The sequence below is a fragment of the Stegodyphus dumicola genome, chromosome 12, assembly GCF_044657685.1.
Source record: "Stegodyphus dumicola isolate Sdum_Otavi_A_Nest chromosome 12, ASM4465768v1".
Lineage (NCBI taxonomy): Eukaryota > Metazoa > Arthropoda > Arachnida > Araneae > Eresidae > Stegodyphus > Stegodyphus dumicola.
The window spans coordinates 38508701-38533921 of NC_140779.1; the positions used below are offsets into that span (position 1 = coordinate 38508701).

Sequence of the window (25221 nt, forward strand, 5' to 3'; positions counted from 1 at the left end):
AATGTTAAAAGAAAATCTTCGAAATCAAAGGAGAGCTGCAAATTAAAATACTCAGTGTTAACTATAAACAAAGTGATTAATGCTAATTTGAATTTAAAAAGTCGGAAAAAAACATAATACGCAACGTCTTTCACCATGACATAACGCCAAATGCGATACAGAATTCTTTTATGAGAAACACTTATCCAGACAAAAATGGAAAAATGTTGACAACAAAAGATGAAATTTGGATGAATTTAAATGGCTGCAATGAAAATAGCAGATCCATTTATTATGCAATCAAAGAGAAGAAAAAGGTTTTAAAACATGGTTCAAAGAAACTAATAAAAGTTTTCAAAAGGGATTTATGACTGCTGCTAAAATATGAAATACCTTCTCTTTACCCACAATGTCATACGTGTATCTATGCCATACCCTTCACTCATATCCCTACGGAATCTTCCGATGTATCAGCCATGGATCTTTGCGCTTTTGGACTTTTAAAAAGCAGATTGTTCAAACGTCGACCTACAAACTTCCTTGGACTTTGGAAAGCTGTTTAAGAAGAATGGGACAAAGTACCTCTTCCGATACTACAAAAAGCTTTATTGTCTTGCAAATTACGGTGTATAAAGATAATGAAAAATAAGGTTATCCAACAGAACATTTAAAACACAAAAACTTTAGGTAAAATATTGATTTAAATACAATGAAAATCGTCTTATAAAAGTGTGAATAGCATCTGTATATACAAATAATTTACTGCTACTATTTTTAAGGCATTGCAAGGAAGCCTCTTACGTGCGTTAGATATTAAGATGGCTTTAGAATGCTGCAATTTCTGAACAGCTACTTCTGCCCAAAACTCAGATTTAGCTTTGATGTTATATTTCTCTATAGTGCAAGACGTTTTATTGTAATTAAGACTTAATCGCTTTAAGAAACCGAAAAATGGACATACATACATGTATAATTTTATCATTAATAAAAGAACTGGAGAATTCATCAATGGGAAGTTATAAAATTAAGGTATTTGTAAAGCAAATATTTTTTTAATTATAAGAATTTTGTTTTCCAGTTTATATTTTACAATAAAATAAAGCCTAAAACAGCTTGGTAAAAAAAAGGCACGCATTTATTATTATTTTATTTCTTAGCATAAAACTAAGTACAGTAATATTTACAGACGCGCGAGTACACCAGTAACACGAAAAGAAACCAATATATCTATGACATGTAAATTTCTTAATGATTCTGATATTCTATAGTCAATGGATTATTCTTAATATCATTTTAGCAAAATTACAGCTACAGCGTCTAGAAGACAATACCAGTGACAATTGGTGTATTACCTGAATTTAACCCCTGAATAAACTAACGAGTCAAAAAAAAAAATGTCATGAAGTCAAAAACTAATAAATGTTTCATGTGTTTGAAGAGACGCAGAACTATGCTTAGATACAGCCTGCTCTTCTTCAAACATATATTTAAATTTTAGCTGCACAATTTCAAATCATTTCAACTATCTGAAGAACTAGCGGTATGCGTTTTATCACCTTCATACTTCTTGGCATGGTACTTTTAGCAACATCATTTTAATAAAACTGAGGATCTTATTTTTTATCCTTTTGTCTTTGAAAATGAAGGACAATCATTCTACTACGGTGAAAATCTCTGGGGTCATTTTCACTAATTTTAATGTGTTTTCCGATATTTTGCACATACCAAGTTTTTCTGCTTACATCACCAAAATTCGACAATTTCAGGATTTTTACTATCTTTCTTTTAAATTTATTTTGTAATTGTTAGTTATTTTTATAGCTAAGTAATTTCAGTACCGTCTTTGTTAGAATTCATGCAAAAAATGCACTGAAAATTAGTAGTAGAAGTAACGGAGGACGTGGCCATCATCCCTCTACCATTACTGTTAATTGGTTCTGCCCACGTCCGCCTTTGTCTAGTATTTATTATTAATCCTTGAATTTTTACATGACCATATCGTGGCTGGTTTATAGATAAATTCTATACAATTATTGTATTCATATTAACATCAGCTTTGCACTGAAAATTAATCGCTCTCAAAATTCAAGCAAGAGCTTTGAAACTTGAGTTAAACAAGGTTTAGGTGATTCAAGAATCCATGTGTTGGCGCTACATTATTTGCAGTACTGCTGTTGATGAAATATCGAATCAGCAACTGACTTTCTATCATATGTTGTCTGGGTTTTTAGAGAGGAACAGCATCTAGTAGAATAATTTTTATCAAATTTTTAATATTGATAGTTAAATTAGTGCCTCTGAAGGATGTAAGCAGCATAGCAATGGAATGTCTCATGGGAGGAAAAATTGACTACTTTGCTGGAGCTGTAATATACTAATAGATTTTCAAGAAATAGAAGTTATAAAAAGCATTTTGGGAGAAAGTTGCGTTTTAAATAAATAAATGATAATAACGAAAACTTTGAATATCGAACTGTAATGCAAAAACAGTAGACGCAGCTTAATGGTGATTGTGGTTAATATTATCATTCGGCTGTTGACGACGTCCGACGTCGTCGCAAAGCATGCTTAAAAAAAAGGTCTTTCAGCATTATTTGGCGCTTTTTATGTAATTTCGATATTAAAAGACCCTAATTGAAACTTATATGTAAATATCGCTAGGAGATAAATTTCGGCCGCTCAAGTTTTTAAAATTTTCCTCAAATCTCTTATTGCCATTAGCTACCACTTGCCCTGTGATCTGAGTTTAACGTGTCAGATACTGACCAAGATTTGCTCTTTCAAGAATGTTATATTAGAATGGTTGTGGAACAATAAGTCACAGCATAGTAGATGCTCTTCCGTAATTCCTTGAAAATGAAATTACAAAATGAAATTAATGCAAATGAAATTATAATTGTAAATGTATTAAAAATTAAACAATGGGTATTTTAAAAATCGAAACACTTGTGAAATATATTAAAACTTATTATATAATAAAACTGTGATTCAATTTTGTCATTTCTTTTACGTACGAGTTTAATTTGTGAGATGATGTGGACAAAACCGTCAAATAGATTACACTTGCGTCACATGAAGACATTCAGTATGCTTTTAAAGTTTTATTTTTCCCTTCTATTAATAATTGGTTTTTCTCCCCTAAGGTAAGGGAGAAAATGTTTGTACACTTTACCCTGATTAAGTCGTATAGTGAGATATACCCCCCCCAAAAAAAAATAGTACGTAGGTTGATCCCGCCAAAAAAAGTTTACAAGCAGAAGCATTTGAAACGTAATAATTGTGGAGCAAATATTTCCACCCAGGGTGGTTGACAGATGGCGCTAGTTGTCCTACAGCGGTTCTACGAGTAAGCAGCGTCAGTACGCAGACACTTACGAGCGACAGTAATGGCGCGACGACTAGAAAAGTGTTCTCGCATAGAGGTGCGAGCCGTAATTCGATTCTTATGGGCCAAGAATGTAGCCGCATCCGAAACTCACAGACAAATCGTTGAGGTATACGGGGACAAAGCAATGAGTAGACAACAAGTAGCGAAATGGTGTCGTTCTTATCAAGCGGGCAGGGAGCATGTGGAAAACCGCAATATGGAAGCGAGCGGCCGTCCATTTTCTTCAAGGACGGATATCAACACGGCACGTGTTGAAAAAATCATAAAGTAATGGCAACCGTTTTCTGGGATACGACTGGTGTTATCTTAATCGAGTATTTGGAGCGTGGCCATACCATTAAGGCCGATCGTTATTGTGCCACCTTAACGAAATTGCGTAATGCCATCTGACGCAAACAGCCTGGATTACTGAGCAAAGGCGTCATTCTTCTGCATGACAATGCCAGCCCCATACAGCTCGCCAGATTCAGGAATTGCTGCAAAGGTTCAAGTGGGAGGTCTGGAATCACCCCCCCCCATACAGCCCCGATTTGGCTCCAAGTGACTATTTAATTTTTCCGGCGTTGAAGCGATATTTATCCGGAACACGGTTCACCTCAGACGAAGCAGTGAAAACAGCTGCCGAGAAATGGCTCAATGAGCAGGGCCCTGATTACTACCAAGACGGGATAAACAAGTTGGTCGAACGTTCTGACAAATGCCTAAACAGGTTTGGCGACTATGTGGAAAAGTGAAGGCCAGATGTGTCTCTTGATTCCCATTTGTATCTTGTTTCTATTGTTAATAAATACTTTTTCATTTGCCTTGTAAACTTTTTGGATCACCCTTCGTATATCAGCTTTGTCTTAGCATACAATCTAAAAATAATTTGAAGCGCACCGGAAAAGGGGCTAGATGGAAAATGCTTCAGCAGTATCAGTTGATGACAGTTGCAAAATTCGTGAGTTTTCTATGATGTTAAACTGTATTTTCCCCAACATCAAATTAGAGGTAAAAATGGTGGAGTCCAGGATGGTAAAAAGATACCCGTTGCAGCTCAAGAAAGTAATTTCTCATCAAATTGAAGATTATAGTTGAATCAGGATATCCACTAAGAAAGAGGGAAACTAGAAAGTGTTGCTGATTTTGAGACCAAGTGACTTAAAAGAATACCATATGTGGTCACCGCTAGCTCAAGAAACTTATCGATAGCTAATAATAAGTTAATTCGATAAGATGTGTCAAGAATCTTAACACATCTTATCGAATTAGTTTAAAGAAACCTGAACTTCCTTCGGAATGAAAGCAGAAGGTTTTAGCCAAAGGTCAGCTCCAAGTTTATGAAATGCGCATACGAAGATTAAGCATATCATGACCTTTTGAATCTCCATTACAAAACAGCTAGAATTAACGATAAGGCATATTTTTCAGGTGATCCATCCAAGCTAAAGTTGTAGAAACTGGATAAAAATGTTAAAATTTGTAATATTTGGTATGATGCCTTAAAACTTAAAAATGCAACAACAGAATTTGCAACAACAGAATTGCAACAACAGAATTTTTCCATCTGACGAAACTCGACATCTAAACTAGTTAGAATAAAGAAATTAAATAAAATCAAAAGAAAAAAAATTCTCAGATAATTGAAAATGGAGGGATTTGAGGGAAAAAAATCGATCTCATTTTCGAGTAGGTTTGAATAAAACTCTATCGATTTCGAGGGCAATCATGTCTTCAGAAACAAAACAAAACAACAACAACAACAAACAAACAAACAAACAAAAAAAAAAAAAAAAAAACACTTTGTTTGCTCCATTAACATAACTAATTCTGTTCTTTAAGTATTCTTTAAATAAAAAATAGAACATAAGAGTGCTGATATAATCTTATTGTCTCTACGCAGTTTATCTAATTCGATGAAACTGAGTGTGCTCTTCAGAAATCTCTCTTAAATTCACGCTTTCCCTTTTTCGACATTCGGGGTTTGGGAACACAGTGTTACGAAAAATATAAAAAAGAAAACTTAAGTGCAGGTGATAGGCCTATGGCTTGCAAATGCTAACAAGGATACAAAGCAAAATTTATGCTACAGCTGCAGTATTGGCAATACAACTTCGAAGCGGGACGCATAGTCAGCCCCGTATAGTCAGAAGCGGGACGTATAGTAGCTATAATCTGCTATCGTTAAAAAGCCTTAATTTTCTCCAAAGGATAAGACTGCAACCTTCAAATTTACTAACGAAACGGTTTTTTCGTGGTATTTCGTACATTTTTTCATATATATAATACATATCTTTTGTACACGTTATTATCTTTTGAAGATTAGGCTAAAATGTTGGACTCCTTTCATTTCATACGTAAGAGACCAAAAGAAAGCAGACAGAAATGAATGGTAATTACATTTTACTTTATTAGCATTTCATTTAAAGTTGGTAATTTCTGTCTGTATGCAGTTTTTCAGTTAAATATTACGTATTTAAGTAAGTTATACGAATATCATATTATGTGTAGCATTTATACTGAATATATAGTTCAGAAAATAATTGCGTCAGTCTTAAATGTTTAGAAAAAGATGCGGAGAATAAAATAAGGCAACGGTTTACAAATCTGCAGTATTCCCTTACAAATTATTTCACGTCTAACATTTAAAACAGTAATATTTCAAATATTTATATTAAGAATAAATGAGTTTAGAAACAGCGCTATGCAGTGTTATAGGAATAAATGTTTAATTTTCGCGAAGTAAATACTGCTTTGAATTATAATAAAGAAGATACTCACGTTACATTTTCTAAAGATGTCCTGAGATCATTACCCATTTTGTGTATGTAATCCCATTGGGGCTTAGATACAGGTGCTCCGACGTTGTCAGCTGTCATCTGGGCTTCATCGAAGAGCCACTGAAACACGAATACAGGACCTGAAACATCATTTAAATTCTTTACATCGAAAATAAAGCAATAAAAAGGACTTTTATAAAATCCCAAAGATAAGGACACAGTCTTTGTAATATCAGGCTACAGTCCTCTCACTTTTTCCTAAAAATAAAGCTAAAATAAGGGTACTCAAATGAAAGAAAAAAACTCTGGTTATTTCCTGAGAAAGAAAGGAAAAAATCTGATGTGTACACCACATGACTTGTACGGAATATTAAATTATACGCATTTTTTATTGCATTTTATTTAAACTTATTAGATTGAATTAAACCTACTTCGCCGACAGCGCATAAACCACAATAGAATAAATGCATTCTTTAAAATTCACTTTGTTTACCATAGCGACACTCTGACGCTAGCTTTACTTAGCCGTATTGGTACTTTTCCGTTTTGCCGGCGCAAGCGATAAAGTCGCCAATAATGGTACAACCGATGCCAAACGGAATATTCTCGCTGGTAACCTTTTACGCCTCATTTTCAAAACAAGTCGCAGCTTTTTTTTTATCAGATTGATTGTTTCTTTCAATACTGGCATATAATTACATAGAATTTTTATCAGATAGTTCAGTTTTATGTCTAAAGCCATTTTCGGTAATTAGGTCAATTAGGATACAATCACAGCGCTTACCGGAAGCCGAAAATATAGAAAAGAAAAGTCAAGGGTTAAATTCATCAATTCTAATGAGAATGCATTAGTGAAGTAAAGCACTGCAGTTTTACATAATTTCTGAGTAAGCTATTCGTACGCATTGAAATATTTCTTGCATTTAAAATTGTGTTCCAAATTAAGATTTAACTTGAAATTAATGTAGATAATTACGGAGAGCATTAGATTTTTGTAGAGTAATTTACGTGAGATGAGATCGCTTGGAGTCACGTGATATGAACCGGCGAATTAGGATGTTGAACCATGAAAGCATAGTAAATTCTTAAATTAATGTCTTTTTACAAATTTATTGTCTTTATTTATTGGATTTTTATAAAGTTTTAAGCGATATTAAAATGTTTATGCCTTCAAAAAAAAAAAAAAAAAATTCTTAGAACTAAAATTTTTTATGTGTATACTGTATGTTGTCGCCAATAAAGTCTGCTTGGCGAGATTTGCGCCGGCGAAACGGAAAAGTACCACAGTATTATATATCATTCATATTATAACTCATAATGCACAAAATTTATATCATTTAAAAAATAGAATTACCTAATCGTTGCCACATGTTCTATTCAAATACTATAATAAAGCTAGAACTATGTATAAAAGAAATTAAGCAAACAAAACAGAAACAGTTTTTCACAGACGATTGAGTATTTCTCATCTAATTAATTCAGTTCTCACTTCGCGAGAAGGCAAAAATACATAAAAACTCAAAATATCTATATTAAAAATTACGAAGTAAATCTCAAACGCTTATTTCCTCGAAAAAATTCCAGAAACAATTAAGCATGATTTAATTGGCAATATAAAAGAATGCGTTATCTTTGTTGGGTCGAAGCTAAGTTTCTCTAGATTGGCAACAAATCCACTAGTCTCCTGTTTCAAATGTAAACATCAATGGCCGCCATTAAAAACAGACTTAGCGGCAATTAAACAACTTTAAAATTGCTGATAATTCTAAAAATATTGCACACAGATTTACTAAAGGCATAAAATCCTTAACCGGAAGATAAAAAAAACATAATTCAATCATTTTTAAAGCAAAAAATGTACAATTTACAAACATATAAGAGTAAAGAAACTGAGATCACTGAGCTGGGTAATAGAGTGGATATATATAAATATATTTATATACGTTTGGTGGTGCCGATTGCAACCAAAATACGAAGTGCACATCTACATGTTATAGCAGTCCTATATACAAAATTTCAACTTTCTGAGGCTACTCGTTTTTGAGTTATGCGAGATACGTACGTACGCACGTACGTACATACGTTCATACAGACGCCACGAAAAATTCTCTTCAGAATTAATTTTAAAGCAGTTTTATAATTTTTTTGAAGGAAAAGAGTATTTTATTTTGTCCTTAAGTACAGATATGACGCAAAAACATCGTTAAATTGCATTCGATAGCGGTCAAAATGGATATTTTCGTTGAAATATGCTGCCTGAAACTTTTCGCGATTACAATACTTCCTTTTTACTTCGTACAAGGAAATAAAAAGGCGTGCAAATACAATAGCAAAAAACGACTTTGTTTTAAATTGATTGGGGTAGCTTGGATTTCATGAAGCCATTTTTGATAAACAATATAACTTCATAAAATATTCTACTTAAGAATTTAAAATAAAATTATCATTCTCACAGGAATATACTAAACATTATTTTAAAGCACCATCTCCAAACGTTTTATTTACCTTTGCTAATCCATGATATGGCTAATTCACTGCTAAAGAACGCAATAATTTTATTTATTTATTTTTATTTTACCAACAAGTTCTAATCTAATCGAATAATTTTTCAAAATCCAAATGAAATTAAATTAATTGCAATACAATGTGAAATATAAACACATATTCTGAAAGCTAACATAAAATATTCAGCTGTTTTCACAAAATGAAATGTATTATATTTCAAATACATATCAGTGTTTTATATATACATATGTGATTTAGAATTTCGAGATACGATTAAAGAAGAGAAAATATATATGCAAGAGAAAAATCTTTTTGTATTTCCTCTAAAAAGTAATGGCTTAATCATATACTATTGAGAAAGAGTATCATTATATTGTACCATATAACCCCTCTGTACACTCGAGCATTTTGAGTAAAAATATATTTTGATTGGAGATGAGTGAAAAATGCTGTTTGTTGACCAGCAATATGAACTTCTGCCTACATTCGATCAAATATCCAACGGAAATTTATGAAATGTTGAAACAAATTTACGGCCATAACACTCAATGCCGTACAGAGGCCTTCGAATAGCAATAACAACGTCGAGTAGGCACATATGTGTTTTGTTAAAAACTGGCAGTTCTTGATGCTAGCAGAAATTCAACAACTACAAGTTAGGCCCTATGCCAGTGGCATTATGCAATAAGTAAATAAGTGAAACGTTCAAGAACAGACTAAAACACTTATTTAAATTACATAATACCATTTTATAGTGATTATTGTTTAAGGAAGTAATATTTTAGTCGCATGCCGGCTGATGAGGTTCTGCGTGCCGACTGTGGCATGCGTGCCACAGGTTCGTCATCACTGTACTAGAACAGTAATTCTCAACAGAAGGAAATTTCATAGCTTCAGGGGAGAAACGTCAGTCTTTAATTTATCTGTCAAGTATTTAGTTAAAAGTTTATGAAAATAAAATACAACTTTTATTTAAGTTTTGGTATTTATCACCATTTTCTATGCTCTTTGTTCTTTAATTTATAAAAACAAGTTAAAAAATAATCGAAATTTTAATGAATTTATGTATGCATCTTTCGAGTTTTGGAAAGGACGAGGGGGAATCATCTTCTAGCAATCGTGAGAGAGGTATATGAGGCTAAAAAGGTTGAGAATGACTGTATTAGAGGTATTTAGATATTTTCCGACATTATCAGTGGATCGACAAGTGATTGTGTGTTACATGACAACACTTCCGCTAATCTTGCTCTAGGTTTCCGATTTTTTCCGCGTTTTCCACATTCTCCCTGTGCTGGTACGTCAAATAAATTGTTGTCAGTTTCACCACATTACGAAGATCTGAAAAACACTACATACGTTAAACTGAAAGACTTTCCAAAGAATGGGTTTCTTAAGTTCTTCGAAGATCACTTTATCAACAAAAAAATTTTTACGAAATTTTTAATAATTATAAGATATACATCTTTGAATGTGTACTAATTCTAAGAACTTTGAATTTAACACATGCAGTCTCCGAACGTTTTAATCCTATCGAGTAAATTCATAAACAGAGGAGAATCTCTTCAGTATACATATTTTAAATAATGTTCTGGGAATTAATCGAAAGTAAAACGGATAAGGATTTTTTAGCACATGTTAAAAAGCAAGTGATTTTCCTTAACATATTGTTTCCTTTTCTCTTTTGTGATAATTCAATGAGCTAGGCAAAAACACTTCTCTGTTAAAGTGTTTATTTTCGTAGATTGAAGTGAAATCGTTAGAAAATTACATAAATTAATTTTAAAATTACAGTAATTTAGAAGAGACAAGTATTTCTTGAACATGTTATAAAACAAAAGAATAAAAATGCCGTAATAGTTTAATGATATCTGAAATAACATTTCCGACTTAAATTGTAGTCTAAAATTATTTTGCTGACAATTAATTCTGAATTAATGATGTTAGGTGTTTTCAAAAGTTCATTTGATTGGAAATAAGTGGGAATCACTGAAAGTTGATAACTCTTTTTTTTTCTTAGAACCTTACAAATTTAGAAAGTTAACGCTTTAAAGTTTATTTACGCCACCTCAAAAAACAATGTAACTTCATTTTTTCATAAATTAAAAATAAGAACTAATGAAGTGCGACGACACGCTTTTTCTTTTAAAAAGTATATTCTACTGAAACAAGTGGACTTATCAGTGAAACCTCTGGAAAAACGTTATATCGAATTCAAAATTTAAGTATTAAACTGTAGATAAAGTCATGCTTTAGAGCGAAAGCCTGCATGTTTAAAGATGAATGAGGGGGAAGTTAGAATGAATGTGTTTTGTAGGTTCTCCACCTACACTTGAATTTTTAAGAATGTTAAAGTAGCTCATTGAGTTGCAGAAGGTCGAGTAAGGTGTGTCTATTTGGTCGTTGAATTCTAACAAATCATGGTGGTTAGGGGAAGTGTTGTAAGACTAAAACACGAATATTCCCGTTTGACACCACACATGGTGGAGAGCCAGGGTAAAGTTAAATTAATGCTTGAAAAATTGAATGAATGTGAATTAAGGAATAACTAAGGAAAACGAATCGTTTAAAAACAAAAATTTATTGTGTCAAGAAAGTGTAAATTATAATGTATTTAGAAAGATACTGATACTTATTCCTTCCAGATGCTGGAAGGAAAAGACCAAGATTGATTGATGAAGTCTAGGAAAAGTTGCTGTAAGAAGAGAGAGTTATAAGTATACACAGAATTTTAGTATACAATTTGTTACATAAGATTTTTTTGTGTAAACGAGGTTCTCGAGAGTTAGTTCAGAATTATAGAAACTTACAACAGGTCGTTTGTAAGACCTGCTTCCAAGTTTTCCAAATTCTGGCAGCGGCAAATGTAGGGTTTATATTTATTTTAACTAACATTTATTTTAAGTTTAAACTATCTTTCCTGTCAAGCCTTACTTTCCCCTGGAACTGCCAATGCCAGAGTATGTAAATTTTAGTAGAACGCGCAAGGATTCAAATTATCAGCGGAAGTATTCTGAGTAAAATAGAAAGGAAACGAGTTCAAGGTGTGCTGTTCTTACTTCACGAGCGCGGAGGTAGTTAGCCAGAAATTGAAGAACCCCGCGTTTCGGCCTGTGTGCTTGCCTGGAAGAATTGTTAATCGTTCAAGTGATCTTCAAGTTTGCTGAATTAGCAGCGGTATTGTAAAACGCGGTGAGGTTAGTTACTTTTAGAGAGCCTCGTAGTTACAGTCTTGTCTTTAGTTTCTTTTCAGGTTATTATTTTTATTTGACCGCCGATTTGGCGCAGTTTGTGAGCGTCAAGAGCACGCACTTGTAATTTATTACGCTGAATAAAAAGGGACTTAAACCCTTAACAAGACTCTGTCTTTTATCCAGTTTTCACAGTCGCCTCTTGGTTGCGTGCAAGTTGGAGGCGCGCAACGCTACATTGGCGCCCGAACACTTATCGAACTGAAATGGCCGAAAATTGGATGGAAGCCGCTGGACAACACCAAGAAATGACAAGACAATTGGAAAGATTTGGATACATGGTCCAGACTTTGAGAGCGTCAATCAAGCCAAACGTCCATTTCGACGGAAAAAATTCGGTGGCGGTATTTCTAGAAGGTCTAGAAAACCACTTTCAGCTCTACCCTGTTCCTGAAAGACAAAAAGTTGCCATCGCCACATCCGCACTAAGAGGACAGGCCGCGCTATGGTGGAAAAATATAGGCAAATTTTTATTAGGGGAATTTGGAAGCCAGACATATACATTTGAAAATTTCAAAAAATCGTTAGTAAAGGCCTTCCCCATAGTGAAAGATCGAGAAAGGCTGGAAGCCGAACTATATAGTTTCTATCAACGGGATATAGAAGAATTGACGGACTTTATTCTACGAAAAATTAAGCTGACGGATATGCTATATGGGAAGAAACCCGATGCGGAGATTATTGAAATAATCTTACCGAAATTGTTACCCGCTGTTCAAGACTACTTCGAAATTAGAAACCCAAGCACATTGCAGGAGCTCTTCGAATTGGCGGTGAAGTTTCAAAATCGCAGAATAGCGGAAAAAGCAAGAGGAGCAACGTATTCTCAAAGTACCCGAAGGAAATCTTCAAATGAGGAAACCAGAAATGGAAATCGCTCTTATGGGGGAAAGAGCTATCAAGCTAACTCATCGAAACTCGAAGGTCAAGGCCCAAAAAGAAAATTCGAAAATAAACATCCGCGTACCCAGAAGGTACAGATTGAAAGGAAAGCTTTAAACGAGTAGAGGGGCCTGTGAAAGGGAGGGTCCAGACCCCGGAAGTTTAAAAAAAACCCTCAAAAAGACATTTAAATACGGTCATCGTAAAAAACTCACATCTACCAATTATACAAGTCCTGGTTGGCGATGTACCAGTAGAAGCCCTCATCGATACAGGAGCAGAAGGGAATTTTATGAGCGAAAACTTCTTCAAAAAGAATTTTTATAGGGTACGATTATTTAAAACCAAAAATACGGAAATTATAGCGGCGCAAGGAAAAACATGTCACTGCATCGGGAAATTATCATTAAACATACAGGTAAAAGAGGAAAGCCTCAAAGTATTAATTTTTGTAGTGAAAAATCTGCAAAACCCTCTTATTTTAGGTATGGAGTTTTTAAGGGCCGCGAGGGCCAAATTGAATTTTCAAGACAGTTCCGTGGTACTGGAGATGGACCAGAGGGTGGTGGAACCTGTGGAGACACCGCAAGTGGACCTTAGCCATCTGAATGACCATGAAAGGCAAGCCATCCAGCAAGTGGTGAGTAATTTTGCTAAATTGTTTTCAGAAAAACCGGGTACTTAAATAGCATTCGCGCTACATTTCCGAATGAAATTTTAGGCATAGATCTTCTTGGTCCCTTCCCCCAGAGCGAGTTAAATAAAAATCGTTTTCTTTTAGTAATAGTAGATCATTTTTCAAAATGGACAGAAATTGTTCCACTTAAACGCGCGTCAGCCAAAACAGTCGCAGATGCATTCTTACACAGATACATTTTAAAATACGGTGCACCGATAAAAGTCATTAGCGATAACGGAAAACAATTCATTAGTCAAATATTTGAAAACATATGCAATGGACTTGGCATACGCCATATCAAAATGGTTCCGTATAGACCACAGGCAAACATAGCAGAAAGAGTGAATAAAAACATAGTAAAAATAATTCGCAGTTACGTGAGCACACATCACAAGCGCTGAGATGGCTACATAAATGAATTAGCTTATGCTTTAAGAACGGCAAATCACGATACTACGGGAAAAACCCCAGCAGAATTATTTTTAGGCAGAAAGTTAATTACGCCTTTAGATAAATTATTCTTTGTACAACAAAGAGAGCAAGAGTTTAAACAGAAAGATGTGCAAAAACTGATTGATCAGGCGCTTAAAAGCTCGGATACGGCAAGAAATAAGCAAAAAACATATTATGATAGAAAACGCCGTGAAGCAGATTTTAAAGTTGGGGATAAAGTATTGAAGCGGAAATTTTCTTTATCAAGTGCCCCAGACAATTTTACGGCAAAGCTAGCTCCAAAATTTGAAGGCCCCTATGTAATTCAGGAAATCAAAGGTGTCGTATTATATCTTAAGAACGAGAGAGGGGAGATCTGTAAAGCAAGTCCCGACCAGGTGAAAAAATACTATAATCCAAATGATTTTGAAATCCTTAAAAGTTTCTTGCAGGACTCAAGTCTAAACGAAGTAGAAGGTACAGAGATAACAACAACTGTTCCACCACCCAAGAAGCAGAGAACTGAAGACAGACCTAGCACTTCTACAACTCGGACGACGGTACCAAAAAGAAAAAAGAAAAACTTTCAAACTCCAGCATTTAAGAAAAACAAGAATACAGATGCACCGCGTAAAGAAACCGTGGTAAAGAGCAAAACACCACCTACAACGGATCGCAGGAGAAATTATACATCAAGGAGAACACGCCCAGGGCCAGAGAGTCAGGTGCCAGCAAGGCCGCCGTTCCGGAAACTAAAACGGCAACAGGAGGAACAAAAATACCAGGAACAGAAGAAATTCAAGAAGGACTCCAGGCCGGAGGACGTCAAGACCAGCCGTCCCATGGAGAAACGGAAACGACAACAGTCCAACGATATCTCCGCCAAGAGGCCAGCATGCAGAGGACGCAAAAGAAAAACTAATGTGGACGACACTCGGAGGTCAGTAAGGAGAAGATTGACGTCCATGAAACCTATAACTTGGGAACAATATTGCCACAAAAGAATGACGGAGTTTCAAGCATCGAAAACTCAAAGATAAGTTCAAATCTCCTATAAAATTTTTTTCTCTTTTGTTCCGAAATGTTATGCATAAGTACGAAGTTCTATGTTTTGACGAAAGTCAATATGTCTCGGTTGAGACTTAGTTTTGTGTTACTTTATTTAGCTAAGGAGAAAGTATTATTTTCTTTTAAGTATAAAAGCTAAGAACAAACATTTTCTGCTGGTCGAAAGACTAATTCTGTTATGTTAAAGCCAAAATTTGGCCGAAGATAAAAAATAACTTCGTATTCTTGTATTAATAAGAATTTTAGTTTCAGTGCCGCCAGCTTGGCGAAGAATGAGTAAAGTAAAAATTTATTTTCTCTTATTCATTTTATGATAAATTGTAAAAATCATATGTATTAAAATTTTGTAAATGTACGTAAATACTTGAATGTTATGTAAAAGTAGAATTTAGTCTAGAAGCATAAAATTTTAGATGCTAAAAGTAAAATGCTCAAAAGGAATGAATTCAAAATTTAAGTATTAAACTGTAGATAAAGTCATGCTTTAGAGCGAAAGCCTGCATGTTTAAAGATGAATGAGGGGGAAGTTAGAATGAATGTGTTTTGTAGGTTCTCCACCTACACTTGAATTTTTAAGAATGTTAAAGTAGCTCATTGAGTTGCAGAAGGTCGAGTAAGGTGTGTCTATTTGGTCGTTGAATTCTAACAAATCATGGTGGTTAGGGGAAGTGTTGTAAGACTAAAACACGAATATTCCCGTTTGACACCACACATGGTGGAGAGCCAGGGTAAAGTTAAATTAATGCTTGAAAAATTGAATGAATGTGAATTAAGGAATAACTAAGGAAAACGAATCGTTTAAAAACAAAAATTTATTGTGTCAAGAAAGTGTAAATTATAATGTATTTAGAAAGATACTGATACTTATTCCTTCCAGATGCTGGAAGGAAAAGACCAAGATTGATTGATGAAGTCTAGGAAAAGTTGCTGTAAGAAGAGAGAGTTATAAGTATACACAGAATTTTAGTATACAATTTGTTACATAAGATTTTTTTGTGTAAACGAGGTTCTCGAGAGTTAGTTCAGAATTATAGAAACTTACAACAGGTCGTTTGTAAGACCTGCTTCCAAGTTTTCCAAATTCTGGCAGCGGCAAATGTAGGGTTTATATTTATTTTAACTAACATTTATTTTAAGTTTAAACTATCTTTCCTGTCAAGCCTTACTTTCCCCTGGAACTGCCAATGCCAGAGTATGTAAATTTTAGTAGAACGCGCAACGATTCAAATTATCAGCGGAAGTATTCTGAGTAAAATAGAAAGGAAACGAGTTCAAGGTGTGCTGTTCTTACTTCACGAGCGCGGAGGTAGTTAGCCAGAAATTGAAGAACCCCGCGTTTCGGCCTGTGTGCTTGCCTGGAAGAATTGTTAATCGTTCAAGTGATCTTCAAGTTTGCTGAATTAGCAGCGGTATTGTAAAACGCAGTGAGGTTAGTTACTTTTAGAGAGCCTCGTAGTTACAGTCTTGTCTTTAGTTTCTTTTCAGGTTATTATTTTTATTTGACCGCCGAGTTGGCGCAGTTTGTGAGCGTCAAGAGCACGCACTTGTAATTTATTACGCTGAATAAAAAGGGACTTAAACCCTTAACAAGACTCTGTCTTTTATCCAGTTTTCACAGTCACCTCTTGGTTGCGTGCAAGTTGGAGGCGCGCAACGCTACAAGCCCAATACTTTTCGTGAGCAACACAGGCAAAGCATGCGAGAGCTGTCCACTCAAGACAGAATACATTCGTGGATGAATTTTAAACTCCGTATCACACAGTAGTTTAAATAAATCATTTTGTGCCCTAAAGACCTGGAGGAAATAGCCGACAGTCAAACTTGTTTTCTGTAAGAAAGAAACTGAATGCCAAGGCTCTTAAACACCAGTCGTTCAGGTGCGATAAAGGCTTATTAGAAACTGTATTATATATATGTTACACATGAAAAAAGCCACAAATATATATTTGTAAAATTTCTTAAATAGAAATTGAATCCAAGCAAAGTTACCATTATTCACCATGTTAAATAACAGGAGCACCATAAATTCGTTTTAATTAATACAAGAATTCTGATAAATCCACAAAGGTAGGAATAAGTTTTTCAGTTTCTACCTGTACTTTAGTTAATATAGCATTAAAAACTAGAGCAAAGCGGAATTTCTTTCTCCCCATCTGGATTATTTGTAGCAAAAATATATAATCTTAACTTTCGTAAAAAGGTAGTGAGTTCAAATTTTTACTTTTGCTTACTTTGTAGAGTTGAATAGATCCTGTATCCAAAGTAACAACGCCAGATATCATTCACACTGTACTGCATTTGGCAACGCCTCGGAACCTGTCCATTCCATAACCTGAAGGAATATACATGAACTCATTAATAATGAAATGCAAATAGTAAAATTCATTCAAAATTCATCAAACTAATTTACTGTGCAAGAGGTAATACCATCAAAATGCCTTCGATTTTTCATCTTTAACACGAAATTTCATTATAATTAATTACAACACAAATAACATGTATTTTGACATTAGTACAGTTACATTATTTTATATTTTAAATTCTCTAGACCTTATCTAGAATTATAATCCGCTCCATCCAATTATACAGAATAATACAGAAAATGTATTGTTAGTAATGGTAAAAATAAAAAGCAGGTTAATTTTTAAAATAATAATATATACAGTGAAACCTTTTACAGACAGACAGAACAGAAGAACTTTTACAGACTTCTTTTACAGAAGTCTCCTCATTAAGATACTAATCACTGAAAGTGACTGCGACTTCTGAGAATATATATAACAGTACTGAAATGTACATAACAGTACTGAATATCACTGATAGTTGCACTGTCTAAGGTGATCTTCACAAAAGATCAAGATCGTCTAGATGAGTAAATTAGCGTTTTAAGAGGTTTAAGCTTAACAAAATGCAAGTAATACTTATGTAATATTTCCAGAAGCACTTAAGAAAATCAAATAAAGACACAAAACTTTTCAGAGAACAAGAACCTACTATAGACGGCGCTTGATGTGTGAACTTTAACTACATAATATATATAGTTTCCTTAAATAAAATTTGCAATGAAATATATATATATACGACCTTAGGTTTCTTATATGTACCGGGTGGCCATAATTAAACTGACAGTGCTCACAGTGTTCTGTAGCGCGATCTATTTGCGAGAATGACACCACGTTTTGTAGGAAGATTAAACAAGACGGGGGACGAAGGATTCCGCGAAAAAACAAATTAGTTCCAAAAGTCACCGCTAGGGGAATATTTGGTCCTGTGTAATAGAAAATAGAGTGTTAACAAATGCAAATCAATACGGAAGTTACCTTTTATTCTGCATTCAAATGAGGTTCAATGTGGCTGCCGTTGTTGTGGACAATATATTGCATTCTGTGCACAGTATGCACAACAGCAGAAGTAACTTGTCTGCAGGAATCTCCCGTACAGTCCGTGATATGTTATCCTTCAACGTAGCCAGGTCCTGGACCCCTCCTTGATAGACCTTGGACTTAAGATAACCCCATAGCCAGAAGTCGCATGGGGTAAGATCAGGCGACCGAGGTGGTCATGCAGTTGGAAAGTAGCTGCTAATGACTCTTTTTGTTGTGAATTTCTGTCGTAGCATCTGTCGTTGCACTCGTACAGCAACGTGTGGAGGGGCTCCATCTTGCATGAAAATGATTTCCCTTAGGCATTGTCTTTGCTGAAGTGCCGGAATGACAAAGCTGTTCAACATGTGGCGATATTTCTCTCCGGTAACAGAACAGGTTTCCGGTCCTGTCGGGGTAATGTTCTCATAGAAGAATGGACCTACGATAAATTTCGCTGTGAACCCACACCAAACAGTTACCTTTGGTGAATGTAAGGGAATTGCTGTGACTGCATATGGTGATTTGTCATCCCAAATTCGGCAGTTCTGGGTATTCCATTCAGGTAAAAGTGGGCCTCGTCTCCCCATAAGATTTTCCACGGCCAAGCATAATCCACCTCCATTCTGTCAAGAAAGGTGAGAGCAAAAGTCAATCGCTTATCATGGTCGGGGTACAGTAACTCCTGTACACGGCTGATCTTGTACGGATAGAAGTTGATAATGTTTCGCATGATTTTCCATACCGTATTGTAAGGCATATCAATATTCCGAGCTACTCCACGAGCGCTAGAGGTGGCAGCAAGCAATATTGTCTGGTCCTCTGTCGACAATCGCCGTGGCAACTGCTTCGTTTGTATCCTGTGGTACAGGTTTTCGTCCTCTGCCTGACTGAACCTTCAGAGAACCTGTTTTCTCAAGCGTCGCAAACATTGCTTTTAACCCATTAACTGACACAGGACAGTTACCTTTACGCATTTTTTTGTGCGTTCTTAAAAGCACGAAGAACGGCTGACGCGTTGCTCTGGTTGAGGTAAAAGAATTTGACCAGTAACGCACGCTCGACTAAAAAAGGAGACATTGCACATAAACTTTCAATCCGATTGATTCGAAACGAAATACATTACCTTTTAAAACCCAAGCAGCTGGCACTGTGCGAATGGATATAACGTGAAATTTGAATAAAGAACTTCTTCTGCTCAGCGTACGTGATATTGCAAATCACGAGACTCTATCGGTGTTTATGTAGATTTTACGCTTTTTTAAAAGTTCATGAACTAAATCAGAAAATGTGTATAATAAAAGGTAATTTTATTCCGTATTAATTTGCATTTGTTAACACTCTATTTTCTATTACACAGCGCCAAATATTCCCCTAGCGGTGACTTTTGGAACTAATTTGTTTTTTCGTGGAATCCTTCGTCCCCCGTCTTGTTTAATCTTCCTACAAAATGTGGCGTCATTCTCGCAAATAGATCGCGCTACAGAACACTGTGAGCACTGTCAGTTTAATTATGTCCACCCGGTATATGAAGTTTCGTGTGTATATGCGTGTACATACACAGGGTGGCTCAAATAACGTATACATTGTTTTATTGTGAATACCATTCAAACAAATGAACGGAAACATGTCATTTTTGGCAGTATTATACTTAAATGCTCCACTATCTGTATTACATTGCAACTCGATAATGCTTTCCCTTTCTTATTCCTTTTCGTAGGTGGCATGAGCGAAGCACTAAATGAAATTGCAGACATTCGAAGAAAGAAAGCTTCAGGTGTATGAAACCATCAGTGAGGTAAAACGATAATGGCGAAATGAATTTTGAACAGAGCTACTAACACGTCGAACTATTTCCCACAGTCATCACAAATTTGAAGTCAACATTGTAGGGTTTTTCTTAATTTGCATAACAAATTTATTTTAAGATTTCCTGTTCTCAACTTCTCAAACTTCCTCTCACATTCTCTCGCCAAGATATAAATTTAAAGTTAAGTGAAGTGTTATTTAAACGTGTGATAGTCTCAGTTTATTCAGCGCGTGTTTCGCTAGCCTAGAGCACGTTTCGTTGTTATTTCGCGGTCACGCTAGTAAGCCTCTTGGCCATATGTGTTTAGTATCACGCCGGTTAGATTTCTGTGAGTCCATCTCTTAGAAGTAATTTTGAAGTGCGTTCTTGCACTCGTTTATTTTTTTAGATTTTGATTTTTATTCTAGTCTACGTTTAGTTATCGCCGCAAGTGAACCGTGTTTTGTAACGCACGAAGTCCGTGCTTTCTGTTAATTTAGTTTGAGTTAATAAAGGGTTATTTTGCACCCTTCTTCTGTGCTGGTATTTTATTCACGCCTGTGCGAGAATTCGCCAGGTTCATTGTAGGACCTAAGTTAGTATATGTGGATAAGTAGAGATAGATCTTACAACGTTTGCGTTTCAGATGAGCGCAAAAACCGTTTTCGATAACCTGCTACTGCAACAAGTTCTGCTAACTTCCATACTGTGTTAGAACAACTGTGTACTGTGTAACTCACTTACACAAAAGTCTGTGAGACATGTGCCCGTGAAAACCGATATGAATCGCTCAAGTGTTTGTTGCATTTTGATGGACGAAAGTAGAAGGTCTGTACTATAAGACTACTACACGCAAAGAACAAGGAAGATCCAGACTGCAGATTGGAGAGTTGAGCGTGTTTTTTAGAACATGGTAGACAACGAAGAAACGTTTGCAAAGATTATAGTGTGGTCCTGTGGCGCCTTATTCAAATTCAATGGCGCAGTAAAACGACAGAATTGTATCTACCGGTTCGCTGTGAATCAGGAAATCCACGTAGCCATGCATCTACCGGGATTAATGTGGCGTGCTTGTCTTATCGTGGCTTGTTCGAACCGTTCTTTTTTGACGAAATAATTACCGGCGAGGAGTACTTGCAAAAGCTGGGGATATCTATTTTGCTTGCCTTTGGAGACATCGATGGAAATGATAGGTTTTATCACCAACCAGATGGAAGTCCAGGCTCCTACTATCATCTTGTTAGAAAGTTTCTCAATGAAAAAGTATCCGATTCATGGGTAGGTTGAAGAGGGTTCGTAAGAGTATTCCCCACATTTTCCAGATCTAATTCCTCTACACTTTTACTTACTCTCAAAAACATCGTTTACGGCCAAAATTTTCATACACTCCATAACCTACTAGCAGCCATCGAATGTTCTATGCAAATAACAAACTTGACTCGTTGCAGTCGGAAACCCATGGAACAGTTGGTAGCATCGCCACTGTCTTGCTGTTAACAGCCAACACTTTGAACACATTAGACATTAGTGTGCGGAACAATGTAATAGTAGAACATAAAACTAAAACACAACTAAAAGTGACATGTTTTCGTCCATCCATTTGAGTGGCAGTTTAAAAATGTATATTTTCTTTTTTGAGCCACTCTGTATATAGATAGATCAGCAAATGAAGAAAATCTAATGAATAAATTATATATAATTAATTACACACCATTGATCCTTATACATATATAATATATTTTATATATAGTTAATATTGCTGTGAAATTACTAATTGGCTGTTTGAGTTTTAGTTCAATTTACATCACCAGAATTACGTAAGAGTGATATGCGAAAGTATAGTATAAGAGTCATATACGAAACATAGATTTTTCTCGAAATAACGCAGTGCAAATAGATATTCCTATTTTTAGAACAGAGAAGGGAAATTAATTTACGCTGCTAATTTAATCTTTTACATATTCTTTATTTTTCTTACATATATATAGATATATGTATAAATCACAAACATAAAGCTTTATAAATTTAAGAAGGTCATTATGCGTGTTTTTAAAATTCCTTTATGGTTTCTTAATCAAAATTATAATATTTTTCATTATTGATAGAAGTGGATGTCTTGACGAATTTAATGTACTTAAAAATTCGATGAACTTTTACAAGCACTATAATTCTCAAGAAATATTTTTTTACATTAGGCTGATCTTTTATTTTGTGGTTAACTGCGTATTAATTGGATGCATAAAATAATGTTTCATCTTCTTAGGCAGAATTACATCAGTATCATAGAAACATTTCTTGCTGTAAGAACTTGAGAAGAACAGTGTAATTAAAAATAATAATTGTAATATTAAGTTGAAATAAGCTTCTCCAATGCAATACAAACTTACAATACAAGAAATAAATTTAAGCATTTGTGATCTGCATACGATTAATGATCGAAACAGCAACATGAAACGAATTCTCAACAGCCTTTAAACCGTGAATTTCATTATGTCCTGTTATATTTCACTTACTTGACACCGCGTTTGATGGCTTCTACAGGAGCACAGGTTTGAGGATCTAGGCAGTCCAAAGGTTGGTAAGGTTCATTATCTAGGAACCAACCAGAATCCGCTAATCCTCGGACCTCAATCTTAGATTTGAGGTTTTTGAGAAAATCCGATACTCTGTCAAGGTTAATTAAGACACCAGTTCCGCCAGCACTAAGTTAGGGAAAAATAAAACAGATTACATTACAATTTCTGGCAACACAAGAAAATTTCAACAGTGAAGATCATAAGCTAAATGTAATCACCATTTGACTGCCAAGGATGGCAAGAGAATGAGAATTAGAATGAATTCTCTTTTTCACATTTAATTTTATTTTATTCATTCATGCATTTAATACATTAGAATTAAAATTCGTGGAATTAGTATATTTAACCTAATGGCAACTATAATGGATCTCAGATAATGAAGAGGTTTTTAAACTTTAATATTTTTAGGTGCGTTAGCTGACTCTTGTAAGGACGCTTCGTTTGATATCTAAAGACAAAACTAGATGAAAACTCGTAGAAACCTCACAGCATGTCCTTCTGGTTTACTGTGAAGGCATATACATACATTTGATAGATATGATTTTAACTGTGAAAACAACCTTCTCAAGTAATGTTTTTCAATTTTATTATGTGTGTAACTTTACGCTAGCAAACATTTGGAAATAATTTACTAAATACCCATCATTTAAAAATTTCCCGAAAAGGATCTCTGTTTATCAAATAATTATTTTTATGCAAATAAAAATACAAATTATTCAATACTTATTCATCAGCAAATATTTAAGATTTCAAAACGTTATGTCTCCGTTAGAGGGTGTCGGTGGCACCCTATAATATGTTATAAGGTATTTTCTCCCTCCTTTCCGCATGTCTTCGTGGTATAATTGGAAGCATACTCGACGCGTATTCGCACGGTCCAGGTTTCGAGTCCCGGCGAGGGCACTGCACATTTTTCATCTCTCCTGCTTCAAAAACACTAATGACTCTACAATGTTTTGCTAAACAGTTGCTAAGAACTAACGGGTATATGCAAAAAAAAAAAAAAAAAAAAAAAATCTGACTACTACGTAATTGCGGAGAAAATGAGTACAGAAGGTGTTTAAGGACCTGTATAAGGGAGGTTACACACAACCTTTTTCTTGATTCCAAATTTTAAACAGCGAAATTTGAGGAGGCTATCATGTTGCATATTTCTAAAGACAATGCAGTACATTTTCACCTCCTACGGCAAATATTGAATTAGAAACTTTATAAATCCTTATCTGAACGTTTACGATCATGGATGAGTTTACTAGACGGATCGAAGCACTGAAATTGCATAGCAGTAGGCGCTGTTAAAAGTCAAAGTGTTCTTTTAAAGCATGCTGGTGGCTGTTGATAGGATCAGTATGTTATCAATAGGACATATCTGTATCTTTGTTAGGGAAAAAAAATAGAAATCTTACTCCTGGGTAGATAGCCGCAGATCTTGCCAACCCTACCGGCATTGGCGTATCGACCAGAATCATTTTTTGGCGATTATATCATATTTGAATATCATATTATATCATATTTGAATCATACATAGAAGCCTATTACATACATTTCGCTGACAGCAGGCCATTGTCGAATAGATTATGTCAGTATAATGAATATATTCATTGCAACTAGCATTAATAGCAGCATGTTCCAACTGATGTTCTCAGAAACATCCCGATTCATCATCAAGAATGATTCTGGATACCAGCTGCTGTGAAGAAAGAAGGTAACCAACAACAAAATATCATAATGCTGATTGTTACGGTCGATGAGAGTCATTATGGAAGGAAAACATTATGTGCAGTGGCAGCATACTGCTTCATCTCATTGAGGCAGTTAACATTGCATCCCAACAGTAATGCACCAAGATTCGGCTTGGCAATGTCTTTTTCGGAGTGAAGTGAGTCCATGATTTGTATTCATTGATCATAATGCATACATACACACGACAAATAAAGTGCCGGCCAGGAAGCACTCAAAATGTACGGCGAGCTGAAATTCTCTCGAGAGGTTGTTGGTAGGGGAAGAGGAATGGGAAACCTTTGGACCGTCCCTTGGGATATTCTTTCTAGAAATTCCAAATTGGACAGGAAACTAATAAGTTCGCAACATCGCAATGTCTTATGGTGCTACATACGTACTGCACCACTTGATTAAATATGATGATAGACTACTCGGTAGATTGACTGAACGTAAGTATCGAGAAAAACTTATTTAATATTTTGATCCTTTGTTCTTCGTAACATATATCTTTAATTATTTACATATGTGTATTTGCTTGAAATGCTGGAACTAGCATGCTCAGAATTACCATTTTTAAATCCGCAAATGCTTGCTTTGTTATTAAAAACCATTAAAGTCCTGCAAACTTTAGTCAAGAAAAATTATAAGCTTTTACAGATTAAATACTATTACATACTCTACTGTTTTATATATGCAATGTTATAAAAGTGCACATTTCTATCGAAACGTTCAATTTAATGTATTATTAGAATATCTACGAGGGTAGAAAGGAGAAATAAAACTTTTAATCTCGAATATACAGGGTAACCTAAAAGACCGTTAACATTTGAAA

At 35.0% G+C, this 25221-nt stretch overlaps 1 protein-coding gene across 2 annotated transcripts in view; it reads right to left on the minus strand.

Annotated features, from left to right (window-relative positions):
• Positions 1-25221, minus strand: part of Notum (palmitoleoyl-protein carboxylesterase notum) — a 198204-nt gene that overhangs the window by 16048 nt on the left and 156935 nt on the right. For both annotated transcript variants that reach the window (XM_035352264.2, XM_035352263.2), the window contains exons 8-10: positions 22605-22793; positions 17172-17272; positions 6128-6266 (exon numbers count right to left, since the gene is read on the minus strand). In XM_035352264.2, the coding sequence (XP_035208155.1) occupies positions 6128-6266; positions 17172-17272; positions 22605-22793 (429 nt within the window). The remainder of the gene's footprint in view (positions 1-6127; positions 6267-17171; positions 17273-22604; positions 22794-25221) is intronic.